This window comes from Arachis hypogaea, chromosome 4, assembly GCF_003086295.3.
Source record: "Arachis hypogaea cultivar Tifrunner chromosome 4, arahy.Tifrunner.gnm2.J5K5, whole genome shotgun sequence".
NCBI classification, from domain to species: Eukaryota; Viridiplantae; Streptophyta; class Magnoliopsida; order Fabales; family Fabaceae; genus Arachis; species Arachis hypogaea.
In genome coordinates this window covers 108315224-108336392 of record NC_092039.1, presented here as the reverse complement: position 1 = coordinate 108336392, position 21169 = coordinate 108315224, and the positions used below count along the sequence as shown (strand labels likewise).

General features: G+C 33.1%; 2 protein-coding genes across 3 annotated transcripts; both read left to right on the top strand.

Annotated features, from left to right (window-relative positions):
- The first annotated feature begins 432 nt into the window (after positions 1-432).
- On the top strand, positions 433-6479 carry LOC112797179 (probable serine/threonine-protein kinase WNK5). 2 transcript variants are annotated; one of them, XM_025839982.3, is made up of 6 exons: positions 433-1077; positions 2055-2544; positions 2628-2785; positions 2857-3160; positions 4086-4466; positions 5764-6479. In XM_025839982.3, exons 1-6 carry the CDS (start codon positions 967-969, stop codon positions 6216-6218), a joined length of 1899 nt encoding a protein of 632 aa, XP_025695767.1. In that variant the 5' UTR covers positions 433-966; the 3' UTR covers positions 6219-6479. The 2 variants fall into 2 exon arrangements, with proteins under 2 accessions (XP_025695767.1, XP_072092022.1); XM_072235921.1 differs by having other exon boundaries at positions 470-1077; positions 5729-6479.
- On the top strand, positions 6479-13014 carry LOC140184200 (uncharacterized). Its single transcript, XM_072234507.1, has 17 exons — positions 6479-6525; positions 9112-9171; positions 9259-9324; positions 9402-9470; positions 9552-9620; positions 9694-9747; positions 9981-10067; positions 10294-10383; positions 10467-10586; positions 10710-10774; positions 10855-11353; positions 11440-11525; positions 11687-11815; positions 11906-12040; positions 12388-12500; positions 12571-12664; positions 12750-13014. The coding sequence occupies exons 1-11, from the start codon at positions 6479-6481 to the stop codon at positions 10884-10886; spliced, it is 759 nt and encodes a 252-aa protein (XP_072090608.1). The 3' UTR covers positions 10887-11353; positions 11440-11525; positions 11687-11815; positions 11906-12040; positions 12388-12500; positions 12571-12664; positions 12750-13014.
- Positions 13015-21169: the final 8155 nt, after the last annotated feature.

The following is a 21169-nucleotide window of genomic DNA, read 5'->3' as shown; positions in this document are numbered from 1 at the left end:
CATTAATTTTTGACTCTGTTTCTTATTAAATTTATGTGAAAATTGAAAAAAAAATCAATTTTAGGTAACGCATTACGTAAAATAAAAAAAATATGCTTGTATACAAATTTTAAGGAGAACAAACTCGTAATATCTCTCTATTAATTTTATTGATGTAAATTATTCTACATACTATTTAAAAAGTCTAAAATATCTTGCATTAAAATCTTTTTTTTTATACATAATTTTTTATTTTAAGAAATACCATAATTATTTATTGAATCATAACTTTACTATTATTAAGATATCATAATAAATTTTAATATAAGACATTTTTTTTTTGCAAGAAGTATTAAAAATTCAATAAATTTAATAAAATAATAAAAATAAAATAAATGAATCATGAAATTAAATAATTCTAAAATATTAGTATAGAGTGCTGAAAAGAACACTGAATAATAATAATATCCCCCTGAAACCATATTTTCTTGTCCACAAGTATATATAAACTGACACGAAGCAGCAGCTATGAATAAATTTAATACCCTTTTGGCTGAGAATTCACACCATCAAAGGTGTATTGTCTCCTTCAATCTCATAAACTCATGACAAAATTATTCTTGTATTGTTAACATTTGAATTCTTCCTTCCACAAAAAGCTTAACATAGTTGTTCTATCACTCTCTGTCTCCTTCTACATGTGTTCTTCCACTACTTCTTTGATTTAGCTATGAACACTAGCCTTCGATCACGTGCAGGATGTTGAAATGGCATGGATGATTCATCCATACCAATGGTGACTATTCATGATGAGAAGTAATAAGGTGTAGGATTTTCTATAGCTAGCACTCATCATTGTCATTTTCTTATTATTAAGATCATTATTATTGCTGAGATTATTATATCTATAAATATGTAGCGTTTTTGGTTGTTGGTTGGGTGGAGTTGTAATCTGATAGAATAATAAGAAGTAATTAAGGCAGAGCCATGAATAAGGGGAGATTTGGAGAGTGCAATGGTAATTGTGGTGATGGAGTAGTTATGAAGCAGGCTCAGTTTGGATATGTTGAAACTGATCCTTCTGGAAGATATGGTCGTGTAAGTTCATTCATCATCTTTTTTATTTTTATATTTTATTAATTGCCATACTATGATGCCGCACATAAGCTATGATTATTGAGTTGTTGGTGTAAACTGAATCAATTGATAATAGAGTTAGTTTCCAGTTCTAAGTGAATTGTTATTAAATTTGATGAATTAGTGTAAGCTAAGTGAATTTTATGATTTATCTCTAAGAAGCAAAATGAGTGATTATATTTTTATTATTCCTTCTTAAATAAGAACTTTTGAGTTTGTTTAATTTTTATATAGACTAAAGTTTTTTTTTTTGGATTTATTTTATTTTTGTATAGACTTTTTTTTCTTTTTATTTATCTTATACCATTTTTTTTCACTATTCACTAAGAATTGAACTTTAGATTTTTTGGACATAAAACTAAAATCATATCATGAAATTACTTACCCAAAAATTTTAATTAAAAAGAAAAAATAATGTCAATAGTTATATCTCTAACACTAACTAATGTTTATAGTATACTGACTAGTTAGGCAAAATATATATTATATACTACTTGTTAATTTATCATATATATTCACATTAATAACAACACTAGAAGGGAAGAAAGATGAATTTCATGTTTTAATAAGAGATTTTAGTGCTATATTTTAATTATAAAGTATAAATTAAACCAAGAAATGTATAAAAATAAAAAAAAAACAATTTAATTATATATGTAATTTTTAGATATTTAAATATATATTTTTTTTGTTGATTATTAATACTTTTTTATTGTTCTCATCCTAGCACGACCAATTTATATATATATATATATTTTAATAGAATTAGACATTATTTGTGGCTATGTATTCATGTCTTCAATTTTAAAACTTTAGATTATTAGCACTTATATAGACTATATATTCATATGTTCTTGTAAGTTGTAACTGTATTTTTGAGTTACCTATGGTGTGAATGATTATGAATAAAAGTTATTTATGATTGTTGGTGTATGTAGTTGAAGGATGTGCTAGGCAAAGGAGCAATGAAAACAGTGTACAGAGCATTTGATGAATACCTTGGAATAGAAGTGGCATGGAACCAAGTGCACCTTGGTGATGCATTTCATTCAGCAGAACAACTTCAACGTCTTTACTCAGAGGTTCATCTCCTCAAGCACCTCACCCACAAATCAATGATGATCTTCTATGGTTCTTGGATTGATCTCAATCGCAAAACCTTCAACTTCATCACCGAATTGTTCACTTCCGGTACCCTTAGAGAGTATAGGCAGAAGTATAGAAGAGTGGAAATGAGAGTGCTGAAGAATTGGGCACGCCAGATTCTGAGTGGATTGGAGTATTTGCACAGCAACAACCCACCTGTGATCCATAGAGACCTCAAATGTGACAATATCTTTGTCAATGGCCATTTGGGCCAAGTCAAAATTGGTGACTTAGGCCTTGCAGCTATACTTCTTAGCTCCAAACATGCTCACAGTGTTATAGGTAATTAAAATTTGTTAAGGTGTTTGACAATAAATTTCTTGAGAACTTTTTGTTTAGTTATTGTTGTGTTTATGATGTTTCAGGCACACCAGAGTTCATGGCACCAGAGTTGTATGAAGAAGAGTACAATGAGCTTGTAGACATATACTCATTTGGGATGTGCATGATTGAGATGCTTACTTTTGAGTTCCCATATAGTGAATGCTTCAACCCTGCTCAAATATACAAGAAAGTTATTTCGGTAAGCTCAATTACATTATTATTACACATTCAAACTATAAACTTTAGTCAATTAATACTTTGATTTACCAGGGTAAGCTACCAAATGCATATTACAAGATCAAAGATTTTGAAGCCCAAAGATTTGTGGGGAAATGTTTGGCACATGTGTCAAAGAGGCCATCGGCAAAGGAGCTATTGTTGGACCCATTTTTGGCCATTGATGATCCAATTGCTTCACCGTTAATGCCAATCATAAAACTACCCACAAATCAAGCTTTGAAGCTTAATGCAACTGTAGAAGTTGCAAAGAGCACAGACATGACCATCACTGGGTCAATGAATGAGGTGGACATCAACACTGTTTTTCTTAAAGTCAAGATTTCTGACGCTAATGGTATGTACAATTTCATCCCAAAAAGTATATATTACATTCAACTTTGAGATTATTTGGGGCTAAAAACTTTTATTACGGATAAAACAGTGTGCAATCCAATTATGTTAGTTTTGCATGTGTCATTTGTTTAGTATGAGATTATGTAATTGGATAGTCCAATTACTTTATAAAAAAATTTTTAATATTGAATTGGAGACTCCGTTTTGTTTGTTGTAATATTTTTTTTTTTTATTTTGAAGGTCATAAATCGACATAAGATCTAATTTGTGTTTTCTCAACAATTTGAAAATTCGATTTTACATTTTAAATTAATCAGTACCATATTTAAAATTAACATCCTTAACATTCTATAGTCATGAAAAATATCATCCTCACCTTAATATAAAATATAATTTGCGGAGAATGGCTCATCTAAATATACATGTACTTTAAATTGAAGTGTTTATATTAGTTGATGATGCAACAATAATAAGCTTAGCAACTATCATATGTACAAAATGTTTGATAAGCTTAGAGAAATTTTAATAAAATATTTTTAGAGTATCACAATTGATATTTATAAGAAGTGAATCGATTTAAAATTAAAATTTTATTAAAATTAATAGATGAAATGAAATTAGTTTTACTTTTTAAAATATAAATATTATTTTAATAAAGAATCAACAAAATTTTATTTTTTGTATAATTATCTTGATGGAATAATTAAAAATAATATAAAATTTAAATTGAATTGAAATCAAATATTAAAGTAGTGAATTTCACCTTTAATTTCGGTCACTAGTTTTTTATTAATTTTTTGTAACATATTATTATTTCACATTTCTATCCCATTGTGAGAACTATGTTATTTTTGCTAAACCTTTGGCCATTCAACTTGTTAGAATATATGAAATTGTTTAATAAAAATATTGTGGTACGAATGCAGGGCACACAAGAAACGTGTTCTTTCCATTTGACACAATAAAGGACACAGCTATGGAGGTAGCCATGGAAATGGTAAAGGAACTTGAAATCAGCCACTTGGAACCATTGGATATTGCTGCAATGATAGATCATGAGGTATCAGCTTTAGTTCCAACTTGGAGGGACCCTTCTTGTTTTCATCAACAACACCAAAGACAGGATAGCTTTAACTATGAAGAAGAAGATGAAGACATAAATAACCATCATCCTTTCTTCTTACCATCATCGTCGTCGTCGTCATCATCAACAACTCCATCTTCTGGCTCACTCAACATGTCTTGTTCCTCATACAAGACCCGTTTTAATAATAATGGGAATACTTGTCCCTCTCAATGGCCTCAAGGTATGTATTACATTAATTTTCTCATTTTTCATTAGTCCATTTCATACATACATGATTAAACTTATTTGAGTTTCATTTGGATAAACTTTTCAACTAATAGCTGTTTTTTTATAGACGAATGTTAGAGAATTATCAAAATTTATTGTTTTTGGTCATTTGTTAGTCATTAATATTTAAAAAAATAGAATAAAATATATTGTTCAATTATTAGACTAAAAAAAATAAATTAGTACGATGACTCTCTAATATTTTTTTTTGTGCGACACAAAAGAATTTGTTTGTTTTAAGTAACACACTTATACCCAAATCATTAGTTTATTCATAGACTATTTTAATAAGAAACTATTATCTCTAACAAATTTTAATTATTAAATCAATCTTTAACATTTTTATTTCGTTAGGTAAAACAATTTTTACGTTCAAATTCCTCTACTAGAAACTATCAAGTTTAGTCAAATCATTTCTCATTGTTATTTAGAGAATATATAAAAACTCCATAAAAGATTTATAAATTCTTGTGTCGTTCTGTGTGTGTAACTAAGTTCCATTAGCCTTTTGATGCAATATCTAATTTATCTAATAAAATAAAAAATTTAAATTAATTTAACAATTATAATTTATTAAAAATTAAGTATTAAATTAAAATTTTTTAAGACAAATTTATTATTATTATTATTATTATTATTTATTATTATTATTATTATTATTATTATTATTATTATTATTATTGTAACATATAAGAGTATTGATATGTGTACTTAAAATTGTGGTGTGACATATTTGATTAAAAAAAAAAACAATTGTGGGGTCTACCTTTATATAATATGCTACATATTTTTGTCCAATAATTGCCGTATGTGAATGGAGCAATTAATTGACTGTAATATCATTTCTATGCATAATGAGGAATACATCCTGCATCGAGGGAGATATGTACATCTATCGGGAATCACAAATAATTTTCAAATATAAAATATTGTAATTATAATTTAATGCATTCTCACATTATATAATCACTGCATGTCTGCATATACTTTAATTGAAACTGTAGATGTCTTATTTGATATCCTTATTTTTGTTCAGATAACAAACATCTCACTGCATTAAATTATGTAACACATAATATGCATTCACTAGCACCTAGTCATCGACACATTTCATAAAACTGTTTATATCAAAATTTATTTATTTATTAATTACATGTTACAACAATTGGTTAAAGTGTGTCACTTCAAATTGCATGTATATTGGATTGGATACAGGGCATACTTAAAAGTACTACTACTACTCTTTGCAGAGGATCCATTATCAATGAATGATGATGCAAGCTCTCTAAGCTCAATGAACTCCATCAAATGTTCCAATGTTCAGTACTGTGACAACTCATCATCAAGAAATGAAGAAAATGAGAACAATAATAATGTACCAACAACAACAAAAGTGTTGAAGGGCCATTTTGACGAAGGGCTATTTGAAGAAGCTAATTACACCAATAAACAACTTTGCAACCCAAGAATAAGGAACACTTGCAATAATAAAAATCATTGCATGTGTAATAATAATGGTCATGGACATGGATGGCCTAGACTAACGAGGATTCAATCTTGCGTGGAAGAGAGGAGAACCCAACATCTTCAACGTTTGATTATGTTGGAGGAGATGTGCAATTTCAAGAATAACACTGTTGGAACCATGGAGAACATTGGGTTTTTGAAACTGGAAAGAGGTCGCAGATGCTTTGGTACTCGTTGATGATGAATATATACATGACCAGCGATTTTAATCTTTCTATAAAGCAAGAAGAGTGAAAATGAGAATACTAGCTGAAAAAGCATTGATTCTCTTTTTTTTTTTTTATGTAATTTCTTCTGTGATAATGGCAACTAAATTGTAAAATTATGGTTGCAATCCTTTCTTGTGTCTAATTTCAGAATGCTTGTATGTGTGCGAACCATAGTAAATAAATGGTGATTTTTTTTTGAAAGAAAATAAACGGTGATCATTTATGTGCAATGAACAATGTAAATTTTGTTAGGGATAAGGGTGAGAGCGAGCGAAGGTGAGCCACATAATTTCTGTGGAGAGTGCTGAGATTAATATGCCAATAAAATAAGTTAAGGAAGAGAGAGTAATACTAATATTTTAATGCGGAAAAATTCTCTTAATGAACAAGACAAAAAATTATGGACTAACACTCTAAAAAATATCAATTATATTAAAGATAATTACAATCGGGTCTGCTATACATACAAGCAATAAGGCCTTACAAGTGTTACAAGTCCCCAGTCCACAAATATTTCACACGCGCACTAATTATATTGAATGGAGCGTAACATTCACGCACTCCCACTCAAACGATTACATTTCTCTTCGCGTAAACCGCCCATTAATGGCAGACTCTTCCACTTCTTCCACTTCTCAAAGCCATTCAGAGAAAACGCAACCCTTCCATTTTCGAGCAACATTCGAAACTCAAGATATACAACTCGTCGCTAATATTCGAAAACTCCATCAACACACCATAAAACTCTCGATCAAGAATCTCCAGAGAAAACAAAGCTATAATACTCAAGGTACGTTACATTACCATTCCTGTATATTTTCCAGATTTCGAACTAGGTTTTACTGTTATTCTACGTTGTTGTACGTTTTACTGTTCTTCTTGCTCTACGTCTCATTTTACAGTTTATAATGTTCTAGGTTTTACTGTTATTCTTACTTCTATGTTACACTGTTCTTCTTCGTTCTTGTAGGTGTTACTGTTCTTGTTGTTCTAGTTCTTCTGGTAACTGATTTTTGGGGGTATATTCCGTAGTTTGGTGGGTGTATATGGAGTAATTTTTTGGGTGTATATGGCATAAAATGTTGGGTGTATATTTCTGAACTGATATACTGTAATAGTCAGCACTTGCTTATATTTGCTTGTCCATGGGTGTATATTGCTTGACCTTGTAATGTTGCTTGATATTGATGCATGTTTGAGTGATACCTGACTGATATATATGGGTGTATCTGAATCATATCTATCGGTGTATCTGACTAATATATATGGGTGTATCTGAATCATATCTATGGGTGTATCTTACTGTTATCAATGGGTGTATCTGACTCATATATATGGGTGTATCTTACTGATATCTTTGGGTGTATTTTTCATTTCAGAGAAAATGGCAGCGAGAAACAACCTGGAAGAAATGTAAGAACAAATATATGTCTTACATGAAATCAGTTTTATATAATAGAAATATAGCTGACTATAATTTTATTTTTGTTTACAGCAAACCAAAGACCTTAAGTGTGCAACACATCTCTTAAGTGATAAATTCAGAAACATGAGTGAGGAGAAGAAAATAATTGTGAGGGATTTGGGATTCGGTAGCTTGATGCACATCCCACCACTAAGGGTGCATCACCAAGTGTTAAGGGAGCTGGCTAACAACTTCAAACTAGGGGAGATAGACTGGAAACCGAATACGGTTCTTTTAAAATAACACCAAGAAAAATAGGTCATGCGCTTGGCATCAATGCAACAGGTAACTCGCTAAAAATTATAGGTGTATATTAACTGATGTTTGGGTATATTTAAGTTGATGCTTGGGTGTATTTGAACCGACTTTGATACTTTGTTGTTTTCCTTTTTGTAGGAGATCTATTTCCTCAGAAAGTCGATTATAAGAAACTTTCTGAGGATGACAAAGTAATTTTTAGAAGATTCCAGGGTAAGACCCTCAAAAGTCTTACAGATGAGATGATGGATATTGGCGTTGGTAACGAAGAGGAACGCCTAATGTTCAAGAGGATTTTCATCCTCTATATACAGATGGCATTCCTTTTACCAACGACAATAAACAAAATCTCGCATGTGCACCTGGCCCCAATTTTTGAGATGGACAGCCTAACGGAGCCAAACTGGGGGGGCATGTTTTGACTGTTATCGTCAAGGGCATAACCGACTACAAGGAGAAAAAGAAGAAGGCAATTGATGGCTGCCTCTTTGCCCTGATGATAATTTACTTTCATCTTTCTAAAAACAAAGGCAAGAAGAGGGCTGAAAGACCGCCAAAACCCTGGATTGCCAACTAGAGTAAGGAGCAGTTGGTCAAAAGAATGAGTGCAGAAACAGAGAAAATTTTGGTAAGTGAACATAATATGTTGGGTGTATTTTATTTACCTGAATGCTGCTAACTAAAATATCTAATGTTTCAGGGGATTGTAAAGATGGCAGAAACAAGAGAGAAAATGAAAAAAATAGAGAAAAAAGAAAAAAAGAAATAAAAAAAAACAAAAAAAGGAAGGCGAGTTCAACATCGTCTTCGGAGACAGAAACAACTGACAGTGACAGTTCTACCTCTGAGTCTGAGACTCAAGAAGACTCAGAGGATTCACCAAGAAAACAACCCAGCAAAAAAGGAAAAAAGTAAGTACCATACTTGGGTGTAATTTCTTTGTCGAGTTGGGTATATTTTGTGGAACCATTTGGGTGTATTTTGTTTATCAAGTTGGGTGTATGTTGTTTATTAAGTTGGGTGTATTCTGTTTGTTATGTTGGGTGTATATTGTCCATTCAGTTAGTTGTATCTTGTGCATTCATTTGGGTGTATTTTATATCTTTAGTTGTTCTAAATAATGATTGTTTGCCTTCCAGAATGGACTCCAGAAAAAGAAAGAAGAGTCAAGAGGATTCAGAATCAGAATCAACTGATGAGTAATGTTCTGAAATTATTACTCCTTTCTTTTGGCTTCATTATAAAGATTTTGTGTATTAACTGAAGTGTCTCTTATTAACTTATAGAAGCGAAGAATCATCACCGGTGGAGAAGCAAAAGAAAAAGAAAAAGACACAAAGGACACCAAAAAAGTAAGCACTTCTTTGGATAATATTCTGTGATAAAATTAATTTTTTATTTCTGATTTATACTTGTTTTTTCCACCCAGAACACAATCCAAAAAGAAAAAGGTTATTGTTGAGCATTCATCTCCTGAAGAAGATCAATACTATGATGGGTACAGTACCTCGTAAGCTATATTACCGTCTATCATCATAATTATTTTTGTTAACATCTTCTTTTATGAATGTACTGACAGATCTGAAATAGGAAGTGAAGATCTAGATGAATTGTTAAGGGGAAACGATGAAAAATCTGCTACAGAGGGGTATGTCTTGTTGGGGTGTATATTTCAGATTTTAGTGTGTTTTCTTTGCTAATAATTGTTTCTTGTTTCGCAGGGAGAACGAAGCTGACCTACGATCGACAGAAGGTCGCTATGTCTCATCTGAAACGTAAGAAGCTTTATTTAATAAAATCTTGTTATCATGATTTGGGTGTATTTTGTGGAACCATTTGGGTGTATTTTGTTGATCAAGTTGGGTGTATGTTGTTTATTAAGTTAGGTGTATTTCGTTTGTTTTGTTGGGTGTATATTGTCCATTCAGTTGGTTGTATCTTGTGCATTCATTTGGATCTATTTTATACCTGTATCATATTTTGTCTGAATAACATGAAATCTGTTTAGAATACCGGATGTGAACTTGGAAAGTGATGATCCTTCCTCTCAAGGACGCACAGAACAAAGTAGTGTAAACAAGCCGACAGAGAGCATGTAATTTCTCTTTCAAATAACCGTTACTTTTGTTCTTCTATTACCTTCTACTTCTAATTCTGTATATATTTTTTTTAGAAAAAAGCCCTTTATTATTTTATTCAAGAAAAAAAAAGGCAGGAAAAAAAAGCAAAAACTGCAAGTATGTAAGTTCTCAAAAAACAAAGCCTGTCTTCTTTTTGAATTGTTCGAGTGTATTTTTTGACTTTCTTTGGGTGTATTTTAGGTTGAGTTCGGTTCAACAATCAGCCAGTGAACCGGCTGATTCGAATATGATGGTTATGAGGGAACAAACACCGTCAGAAGCACTTGCAATGTGAGTTTTTCAAGAATATTTCAACCTTATAACCTTATTATTTTCAAAGGCGTTGTTAACCTTTCATTTTTCTTCTTGTTTAGAGTTCCGATTCAAGTTTTTGTGCTAGTGTCCCAAACAACCACTGTGCCGAAATTTGAAGAAACACCTGAGACAGATTTTGAACCAACCCCTCTGATACAAATTGAAGGAACTACAAAAACGTAAGAAATAGTATTGGGTGTATATTGGGTTACAGTTCGGGTGTATATTTGGTAACAGTTTGGGTGTATATTGTTCCTAAATAGTTTTTTTTATGCCATGATTAATTTTGTGTAACTGTGCAGCACTCCTGAACCCCCCAACAACTTGAAGAAAGCACACCCACGCTTCCCCCAGCTCCAACTAAAATGTAAGTTCATCAGACTAAAATCAATCTTTGGTTATCATCTGTATATTTATTCTTATAATACGTTATACATGATGACGCAGTTATCCAACCGCAGAAGACGCTGCTGCCCTGATGATGATGACACGGACAGCATCGTATGTTCCTAGAACAGATCCGTTGCCATCATTCAGCCTTGCCCTCACTGATTCAAGCCAAGAAGAAACAGCAACGCAGGAGGGAGCGTCAACGCAGAAGGCAGAAAGGGCAAAATCTCCAGAAATTGCAAATTTGATAGAAGAATTAGAGAATTTGGTACAAAAAATAGCAAGCAGTGCAGCGAAAGAAGAAAGTAAAAGTCCAAAAATTCAAAGGGAGACTGGGGGAGAAAGTTCTGGGAAGTTTGAAACTCTTATGGGAAAAAATCAGAATACAAATGATATGAAAAAGAAGTGCTACATCTGGGGGACGCGAGTGAAGACATACGCAGATGGAAGCACTAACGAGTATGACAACATTTGCACTCTGATTGCCCAAGATAAATACATTTTGACAAGAATGCACCTTGCATCACTCTAGGTGGAAAGTTATATAGAAGCTGAGGTAATATTAGAATAACATTAATGTTTTTACACCAAAGTTTACTGCAATGTTTATTAATGTAAATTGGTTTCGGCATATATTTCTAGATTGTATCTGCCATGTGCCTCATCCTCAACCAGAAAAATGATAAAAGGTTTCAAGAACAAGTATACTGTCTCCCCCCGATATTGTGGTAAGTGTTACTTCTACGAATTTTGGGTATATTTTCTGTATTCATTTGGGTGTATTTTTTACGTTCAATTGGGTGTAAGTTGTGTAGTCATTTGGGTGTATTTAAAGTATTAGATTGGGTGTATTTTCAGTATTTCATTTGTTGTTTCACAATTGTTGCAGAACATGGCCATTTCGAAGCACCCAAACGGGGAATTCATATCACCTAAAACCAATAAAGAATTCAGGGTGGAAGACTACCCAAGTTTTATTCCCTTCATAGATGCAAAAAAATTAACTTCGCATCCATATGTAAGTTTTCATTTGTAAAATTTGTTAGTACCGTTCTTTACTTATATGCCAAATAAAATAACACACTGTTGAAATGCGGCAATCCTTCAGATTTTTGCACCTGTTTGCTACTCGGGCCATTGGTGGTTATGGGTGATTGATACAACAAAGCGGAGATTTCATATACTTGACCCGCTACACAAGAGAGCTCCAAGCGATGAGAGAAAGCAGCTTAATAAATTCACTGTAAGTTGGCTCTGTGTTCTTTACTTTAATAGATAGGTGTATTTCAATTCAATATAAGGTGTATGTATGTTTTGCTTTGGGTGTAAGTATGTTCTCCTTTGGGTGTAATTTCTTTGTCGAGTTGGGTGCATTTTGTGGAACCATTTGGGTGTATTTTGTTTATCAAGTTGGGTGTATGTTGTTTATTAAGTTGGGTGTATTTCGTTTGTTGTGTTGGGTGTATATTGTCCATTCAGTTGGTTGTATCTTGTGCATTCATTTGGGTGTATTTTATATCTTTAGTATGTTCTAAATAATGATTGTTTGCATTCATTTGGGTGTATTACTAATTTGTTTTGGTATTTAAGGGATATGTAATTTCAAGAATGAGAGCATATACCGACGGGGAACCTCTGAAGAAAGACGAGAAGGAGAAGGAAATTAAAGCATCATACATTAATATATCAGGCCAAAAATCAATGTATAAATTTGTGACTCTGAACATTAAACTTTCCTAAATGAGATTTGTAATTTATTTTCTTCATTTTCAGCTATGACTGCGCTATCTACGTTATGAAGTGGCTTGAGTTAATTAAGCTGGAAAACATTAAAAGGGGAAAGTATGAATGGGATAATTGGAAACAGGTAACTGTCTTTAGAACTATATAACTCTGTATTACTTTACCGAATTAATATTGCTGTTTAAACAGAATATACTTTTTAATTGTAGGACGAGGTGGACCACTATAGAGTGGAGTATGCTTCACGGATACTATTCAGTGAAATGAATAAAGAGAGAGATCAAGCAATTAGAGCGAGTAATGCAATAAGACTGTCGAAGCCATCCTCCGTATTATTGAGTCCGTTTTGTCAGATAAATTCTACTGATATAGAAACTGAGTAATCCAACTGCTAGCTAGTTTGTAAATTGAACAAATGCTGTAAAAAATTGCCATTTATAAACAACTTCTATTCAATGAAATTTTTTTCCATAGTTAAACTATATGTGCTGTTAAACTGTCTGTGCTGTATTCAAAAGCTGTATTACAGGTGGTAAAATATGAAGGAAAACATCAAGACAGATATAAACACAAATTATAAACTTTTACACCCAACGGGAGTTTAATATACACCCAAGATTGCTTAAAATATACACCCAAACTGTCTGTGCTGTATTCAAAATATATGAATTACAGGTACTAAAATATGAAGAAAAACATAAAATCAAATATACACCCATAACCTGGGATTTTTTACACCCAAATAAAGTTGAATATACACCCTGAAATCTATCCCCCCTGATGCTTTGAGACTAAAACCCTGAACCCTAAACACTTAAAACCTAATCCCTTACCCCTAACCTATAAACCCTAAAACCCTAAACCTTAATATTATATATATGTATCTATATGTAAAATGTGAATTCACAAAAATACACCCAAAAGAACAGTGCTTTTACACCCATATTCTGTAAAACTATACACCCAAAGAGTTATCCCCTGCTGCTGGTACCCTAAACTAATAATTCATAACATGTCCATGATATTGGCTGGAATTTGAATGCACCACTGATGCAGCATCAAACAGGTTTATCTGAATATGACACTCACATATTAGCTAAACTATTAACGAGAAAAATAAACTCAATCACCACAAATTTAAAGAACATTACTTTTACCTCGCTTAAAACTTTCGTTTTCTTCTTCTTTGTGGCATTTGCAATCTGTTTGTCCAACTTTGAACCTAGCCTATTTTTTGGACGTCCACTTGTTCGAATCCTTGGCGGGCTTTGAAGCTCGTTAACGGATTCCAAGTTGGCGTCTTCGTGGGATAAAGAAGATGTCACATTCCTTTTGCCTTTTAATGATTCCATCTCAGCCATGACGTTATCGTACACACGGTACAGAATTGCAGTCAGCTCCTCCGATTCGGATGCAAATTCACAAATATTTTGTGAACGAAAAACCAATTGGTCAAACCTCTTGCTTCTTGGCTCCATCAGTGGCTCGTCGTGGCTGCTCTTGATGTGTGTGTGTCGCCTCTTTACCTTCTTGCTCCATCGTTCCAGTATATATCTAAGTGACACTTGGCTTACTTGTTCAAAGCTTAACACGCTTAGTGTGTGATGACACAGTATCCCTCTCAACTCGAATAATAAGCATTGGCATTTTACCTCGGCTGCAACTGAGTCGTAAGTAACCACAAACTTGTTGAATATTGAACTGGAAACTTGTTCTCCGACTTCGTATACTGAATACCCTAGAGCGGAATTTGTTAATCTGGTGATGCAATTCGCCTTTCCTCTGAATTGCGCTTGGACTTCCCTAAACTTTCGATGAGTGTACACATCTTGAAACTGAGCTTCAATGGAGGATTTGGTTGCACACGGTATGACCGTATGAAAATCTGCAGCATCTGATTCTCTCTCTGCTTGCTCCCTGCTTCCGAGGCAATTATCGTATTGTTTGACGAACTGAATAAGCGAGCTGTTCTGGGTGATAAACTTGTTAAAAAATGAATGCATGCTCTCGCTCCTTTGTGTGCTTCTCATCCCTGCCCAGAAGTGGTGATCTAGATAGATAGAAACCCATATATGACGGTTTTCATACAGATCTGCAGAATACACCCAAACAAAGACTATAAATACACCAAAAAAAATATGCAATTTACACCTCTGCTGTAGATTTTAAACAAACATTACCTGAAAGCCACTTATTGTCCACAAGACCAAAATTCAGCAGAAAATCATTCCAATTCCTATCGAATGAGTCTTTGCTATGAGAGTTCCAAACAACTTGGCTCATTTCTTGTTCAATATCTTCATGTCCCTTGTACTTGTTTAATTTGCTTGGAATCTTCTTCATGATGTGCCAAATACACCAACGGTGAATTGTTGTTCGCATACAGGCCTCTAAAGCCCTTTTCATTGATGCGCATTAATCAGTGAGAAACCCTTTCGGAGCGTTTCCTCCCATGCAACGAAGCCAACATTGAAATAACCATTTGAATGATTCAATTTCTTCGTTTTTCATCAAAGAGAATCCGAGAAGTGTTGACTGACCGTGGTGATTCACCCCGACAAAAGAACCACAGACCAAATTATACCTGAAATAAATTACCATAGTGCAAAATGCAAAATCATTAGGTACACCCTAAAAAATGCTTCGTATACACCCAAAAAACAGCCAATATACACCTCTGCTGCGGATTCATAAAAATACATTAATTTAGCATCATAAACAGGGGCAGTTTGTTACCTGTTTGTATTGTAGGTGGTGTCAAATGAAATGACGTCTTTGAAATACTCAAAGGCAGCTCTACTTCTTGCATCAGCCCAAAAATCCAGCTTAATCGATTGATCCTCCTCGAGTTCAAGCTCAAAAAAGAAATTCTGATTCTTCTCTTTCATTCTTAATAAATATTTTCCGAATTCCTTTGCATCTTCTTGTTCGGAAACATTCCGCACTTCCTTGGTAATGTAATTCCTCACGTTCTTTTCCATAAAATTTAACTCACGGTGACCCCCGGCAGCCCCAACAAATGATTGGTATGTTTTGCTTGATCTGATACCGGCCTCCTCGTTATTCTCTATTGTACGACAAATGGACATGCTTAGTTTCCTGTGCTGTTTGAGCATCTCTGCTTTACTTGGACAGCAGGGGTGTGAATGATCCAGCACAACCTTTGAAATGATCCAAGCACCGACATCCTTCAATGTGTGTATATGAATTCTTGCAGGACAGTTTAAACTGGCTGTCGAATTAGTCTTCTCGGTCGGAGATATTTTAGATTTCCATTTCCCTCTCTGCTACATGTAATCAATTGATTCTTAATCTTGTTTCCCTTCCTATTTGTGCTCCGAACTCTTGTAGAAAAACCTGCAGCCTTGGCGTAGTTCCTGTAAAATTTTCCAGCATCTTCAAGGGTGGTAAAGGTCATTCCAACCTTCGGAACAAACTGGTCATCAACAACCGAGAGAGGCTATAGAATACACCATGTCAAAAATTATAAATACACCCAATTATGTCTGATATGATACACCCGAACCGCAACAACTCAACTAAAATGACAATAAAAGCCATAAACTGTAAATACACAGGCTGCATAATACACCATGTCAAAAACTAAAAACACATCCAATCATGTCTGATATAATACACCCGAACAACAACAACTCAGTTAAAATAACAGAAAAAGTAGTAAACTGTAAATACACCCACACTTCTAGCAAAAATACACCCAAAAAAGATCTGATCTACACCCGAGTGTCTGCTATAAATTCCAGATAATTAATCAAAACTAATACATTACATTCAATACACAGATTTATCTTCATGCATTATTTTGACAATCAATGTTCACGAATTATTCACCTACACAATGCTATACAAATTACTGCAACAAAATTCATAGTAATCCTATGTAAATCAAACCTCAGGAACTTTGTTAGATTCAAATTCATAGTCCACTTTGCCTGGATTCTGCTGACAATCTGAGGTTGAATCATCCATTATCTTCAAAACGAGTTCAAACTTTGATTTTAGAAAACAAAAAATCAAATAGAAAACGAAGCTGGAGTTACAGAGAGAGGAACTAACGTAAATGACGAAGAAGAAATGAGTGAGAAAGGAGGGAAAAAGAACGATCGAAGAAACCAGGGGAAGCTTCGCGAGAAGAAGAACGAGCAAATCTGCAAATAAGGAAAACGAAGAAGGAAACAAATCTTTTAAATTTGGTAGTTATATATAGCGCGTGTATACGACGTAGCCATTGGAGCGCGTTTTAGATTTTAGGGTATTAAGTAACTTGTAAAGCATACAAGTGGTTAGCGCTTGTATGCAGAGCTTTTCTGAATTACAATATAGGATGGAGGCCACTCAGATAAAGACGGCTAAAATGTCTTTTTTTAAAGATGTTTTCATATTGTGTTTTAATTGGTTTCTGTATAATTTATTTGGTGTTCCTCATCACATATTATCAAATTCCTCAAAAGATTTTCTTTTCAAAAACAATAAAAAATATTTAATTTGGACTAAAACAAAAAAGGTAATATATATATAAAACAAGCTCAAGTCTCTTAAAATTTTTATAAATAAAAAAATAATTAATTTATATTCGTAAATTATATAAAATAATTATTATATTATTATTATATTATAGATTAAGATTCACTAATTTAATTTTTTTATTTTTAATATAAGCATTAGAAATAAATAAAATTTTTATAACTAAATGTAGTGTAACAAAATATATATAATATTAATTAATTTTTAAAAAATTCTAAAAAAATAATTTCTTTCAATTCTATAAGAAAGAATTGTTCTTGAAATTTGTTTTTAAAATAGTTTAAAAACTAATATGATCATATTGGATCAAATTGGAATACGAACATAAGAAAGAAACTATTTTTTTAGAATTGAAAGAAACTATTTTTTAAGAATTTTTTAAAAATTAATTAATATTATATATATTTTATTACACTACATTTAGTTATAAAAATTTTATTTATTTCTAATGCTTATATTAAAAGTAAAAAAAAAATTTAAATTAGTGAATCTTAATCTATAATATAATAATAATATAGTAATTATTTTATATATTGTACGAATATAAATTAATTATTATTTTATTTATAAAAATTTTAAGAGGCTTGATATATATTTTCTGATGAATGTGATATATTTTTTTTTGTTAATTGAGGGGCGACTGCATGATTGCATGAAGAGTATTCTCCGCCGCGCCCACCTCTGGCGCAGTTCTTTTGTTGGCGGCTTGGCAACTGATTTTTGGGTAGCTTAGTTTCTCGTAGTTGGGCTCGCTGAGAATGGAGCCTTTAAGGCTTCTATGTTGTGACTAGGTGTTGCAGGGCCAATGGTCTTTAGGGGTAGGGGTGTTCATGGTTTGGTTAATCCAAAAACAAAACTAATTTTTTGGTTAACCAAAAATATAGTATTGGTTAATTAACTAAATTGGTTTCACATGACGAAACTGGTTATTAACCGGTTAGTAAAATTTAAAACCGGTTTTTAATTGGTTATTAAAGTAAAAACCGGTTTTTACTCTAAAAAACTAGTTTTTATACTAAAAAATTGGTCTTTACATGTAAAAATAGATTTTTACACAAAAATTAATATTTTTACATACAAAAACCCAAATTTTTAAACTTTTTTTAATTGAATTTTTTTAATCTATTTTTTTCTTTCTAAATGATACGAGTAACATTTGTAAATAATGAAATCCCTTCCATTGCTTTCGTTCCTTTTTCTTTCTTATCTCTTTTCAGCATTTTTTATAAATAATTTTTCTAATATAAATAATTTTCTTTCTAAATGATACGAGTAACTTTTTCTTATCTCCTTCTTTCCATCTCTCTCCTTTTCTCTCCCCCTCCTCTTCTCTCTTCCTTCTTTCTCTCTCTCTTTCTCCCATTCCCCTTTTTCTCTCCCTCCCCTTTCTTTCTCTTCCTCTCTCTCCCCTCTCTCCCCTCATCTCTCTCTCTCTCTCTCTCTCCTGTTTTCTTTCTTTTTTTTCTCTCATTTTTCTCTCTCCTCCTCTCTTTCTTTTCTCTCTCTCTCTCTCTCTCTCATTTTTCTCTTTCCTCCTCTCTGTCTTTTCTCTCTCTCCCCCTCATCTCTATCTATCTCTCTTCCCCCTTCTCCTATTTCTCCCCATCCCCTTTCTTTCTCTTTATCCTTCTCTGCCTCTTTCTCGCCGTGCTCTTTCTCTCTCCCCTCCTCTCCCTCTCTCCTTCTCTCTCCCCTTACTCATTCTCTTTCTCTCTCTCTCTCTCTCTCTCTCTCTCTCTCTCTCTTCTCTCCCCATCTTTTCTCTCTCCCCCTCTCTCTTTCTCCCTCTTTGTCCTCTTTCTCTCTCTTCTTCTCTCTTTCTCTTATTCTTCTTCTCTCTTCTTATCTCTCTCTTTTTTTTCCTCCTCTATCTTCTCTTCTTCTCTCTCTTCTCTATCGCTTTAGAGAAAAGAGGAGAAAAGAGATAGAAGAGGGATAGAGATTCAGAGAAGGTTGAGAGAGAAAGAGAAAAGAGAGAGTAAGAAAAGAAAGAGGAGAAGAAGAGAAAAGAAAGAGGAGGAGAGAGAGAAAGAAGAAAAGGAAAGAGAGAGGAACGAGAGAGAGAAAGAGAGAAAAGAAAAAAGAGAGAGAAGGAAAGAGAGGGGAGAAAAAGGAGAGAGAAAGAGAGGAAGGAGAGGGGAGAGAGAGAGATAGAGAGAGAGAAGAAAAAAGAGATGAGAAAAGAGAGAGATATGGGAGAGAGAGAGAGAGAAGGGAGGGGGAGAGAGAAAAAGAGAGAAAGAAAGGAAAAGAGAGAGATAGAGGAGAGAAAGAGGAAAAAAGAAGAGAGAGAGAGAGAGGGGAGGGGAAAGAGATGATGGAAGGGGGAGAGAGAGAGAAGGGAGAGAAAGAGGAAGAGAGATAAGTAGAGAGAGAGGAAAATGAGAGAGATAGAAGGGGAGAGGAGATAAAAAGGAAAATGAGTGAGAAAGAGAAGGGAGAGAGAGGAAGGAAGGAAGGGGGAGAGAGAGGGAGAGGGAGAGAAATAGAGGAAAAAAGAGAGAGAGAGAGGGGGAGAGAGAATAGAGAGAGGAGGGAGAGAGAGGGGGGAGAGAAAAGGAGAGGACAAAGAGGAGGAGGAAAAAGAGAAAAATGAGAGAGAGAGAAGGGAGAGAAGGGAAAAAGAGAGATAGGAGGAGAGAGAAAGAGAGAGAGAGAGGAAGAGAGAGAAAGAAGAAGAGAAAGAAGGGAGGGAGAGAGAAAGAGAGAGAGAAAGAGAGAGAGAGAGAGAAAGAGTATGTAATTTGGTTTTGAAATTAGGTTTTGATTTTAATTTGGTTTTGGTTTTGGTTAACCGGTAAAAAATTGGTTTTTTTAAATTTGATTTTGGTTAACCCATTTTAAAAATATTGATATGATTTTTAAAATTGTTTTATTAAACTGGTTAACCAACATATGGTTATGATTTTTTAACCGGTTAACCACATTTTGATTTTTTTACAAACACCCCTATTTAGGGGAATGTGGATTAGCAGTTTTGATATAACTATATATCTATATCTCGGTTGAAATTGCATAATAGACTTTTGTTAGAAGGTAGAATGCAGTGTTTTTGGGCTACATTTTTTTATTGGCCAAAATATGTAGAACAATCATAATTTGTAATTAGTAATTATTCTTAATGGTTCAACCTAGTGCAATTGTAGTTTTCTTTGGTATGAATCTGCTTTAATGGATAGATTTTAACCTCTCAAATCAGAGTGGAAAATCATCAAATCACAACTGGATAGATGAATTCTTTGTAGCGTGTTGGAGAATATGAAAGTGGAGAAACCAATACCTCTTCTCATAACAACAAGAAGTTACAAGACCAAGGAATGCGGTAACAATCATTAAGGCTTCAGTGAGCAATTACAAAGAAACAGTTAAGAAGAAGCTAATTAAAGGGGAACCTAAGAATCTCCAAAACTGCCGGAAAGCCTGGGAACCACCATCCAAGAGTTGGGTGAAATTAAATACTGACGGATTAGTCAAAGAAGAAGCAAAGAAAGCGGGTTGCGGAGGACTTTTGAGAACGCAACAGGGGGAGTGGATTGGAGGTCTCACTGCAAACTTGGGATGTTGCCAGATAACACAAGCAGAAATGTGAGAAGTTCTTTATGGATTACAAATGGCATGGAATTCAAGAATGAGAAAGGTGATTGTAGAGATAAATGCTATAGAAGTTTTAAAAGAAATCAACACTTACCAATCAACTAAAACAATAGATCCAATTCTAAAGAAAATAGAAGAGTACAAAGAACGTCCTTGGGAAATTAAGTTCCAGTATGCAAATAGAGAAACTAACCAATATGCAGATTGGCTTGGAAAAATCAGTACTAACCATCAATATGGATTCAATTTCATTGATAATTCGCCGGTGGACATAAAGTGCTTGCTGCAAATAGATGAAATTTCTTGTAGTTTGATAAACTTGTAATTTTATTTTCTTTTGGGCTTAGCCCTTATGTTTACCCAAAAAAAAATATTTTTAATTTTTTTTAAAATTTATAGTATTTTTTATTTTAATTTTTGTGTGTGGTTTAATTATTCTGTTTGTTGTTATACTTTTATTAAATATTTAATTAAATTTTTATAATTTAAA

What these genes read in the sequence shown, in the direction of transcription:
- LOC112797179 (XM_025839982.3), top strand. Translation starts at nt 967, where the DNA reads ATGAATAAGGGGAGATTTGGAGAGTGCAATGGTAATTGTGGTGATGGA. An exon ending in CTTCTGGAAGATATGGTCGT is followed by an intron (nt 1,078 to 2,054) that starts GTAAGTTCATTC and finishes TGGTGTATGTAG; the next exon opens with TTGAAGGATGTGCTAGGCAA. An exon ending in ACATGCTCACAGTGTTATAG is followed by an intron (nt 2,545 to 2,627) that starts GTAATTAAAATT and finishes ATGATGTTTCAG; the next exon opens with GCACACCAGAGTTCATGGCA.
- LOC140184200 (XM_072234507.1), top strand. Translation starts at nt 6,479, where the DNA reads ATGAACAATGTAAATTTTGTTAGGGATAAGGGTGAGAGCGAGCGAAG. An exon ending in CCGTCAGAAGCACTTGCAAT is followed by an intron (nt 10,384 to 10,466) that starts GTGAGTTTTTCA and finishes CTTCTTGTTTAG; the next exon opens with AGTTCCGATTCAAGTTTTTG. An exon ending in ATTGAAGGAACTACAAAAAC is followed by an intron (nt 10,587 to 10,709) that starts GTAAGAAATAGT and finishes GTAACTGTGCAG; the next exon opens with CACTCCTGAACCCCCCAACA.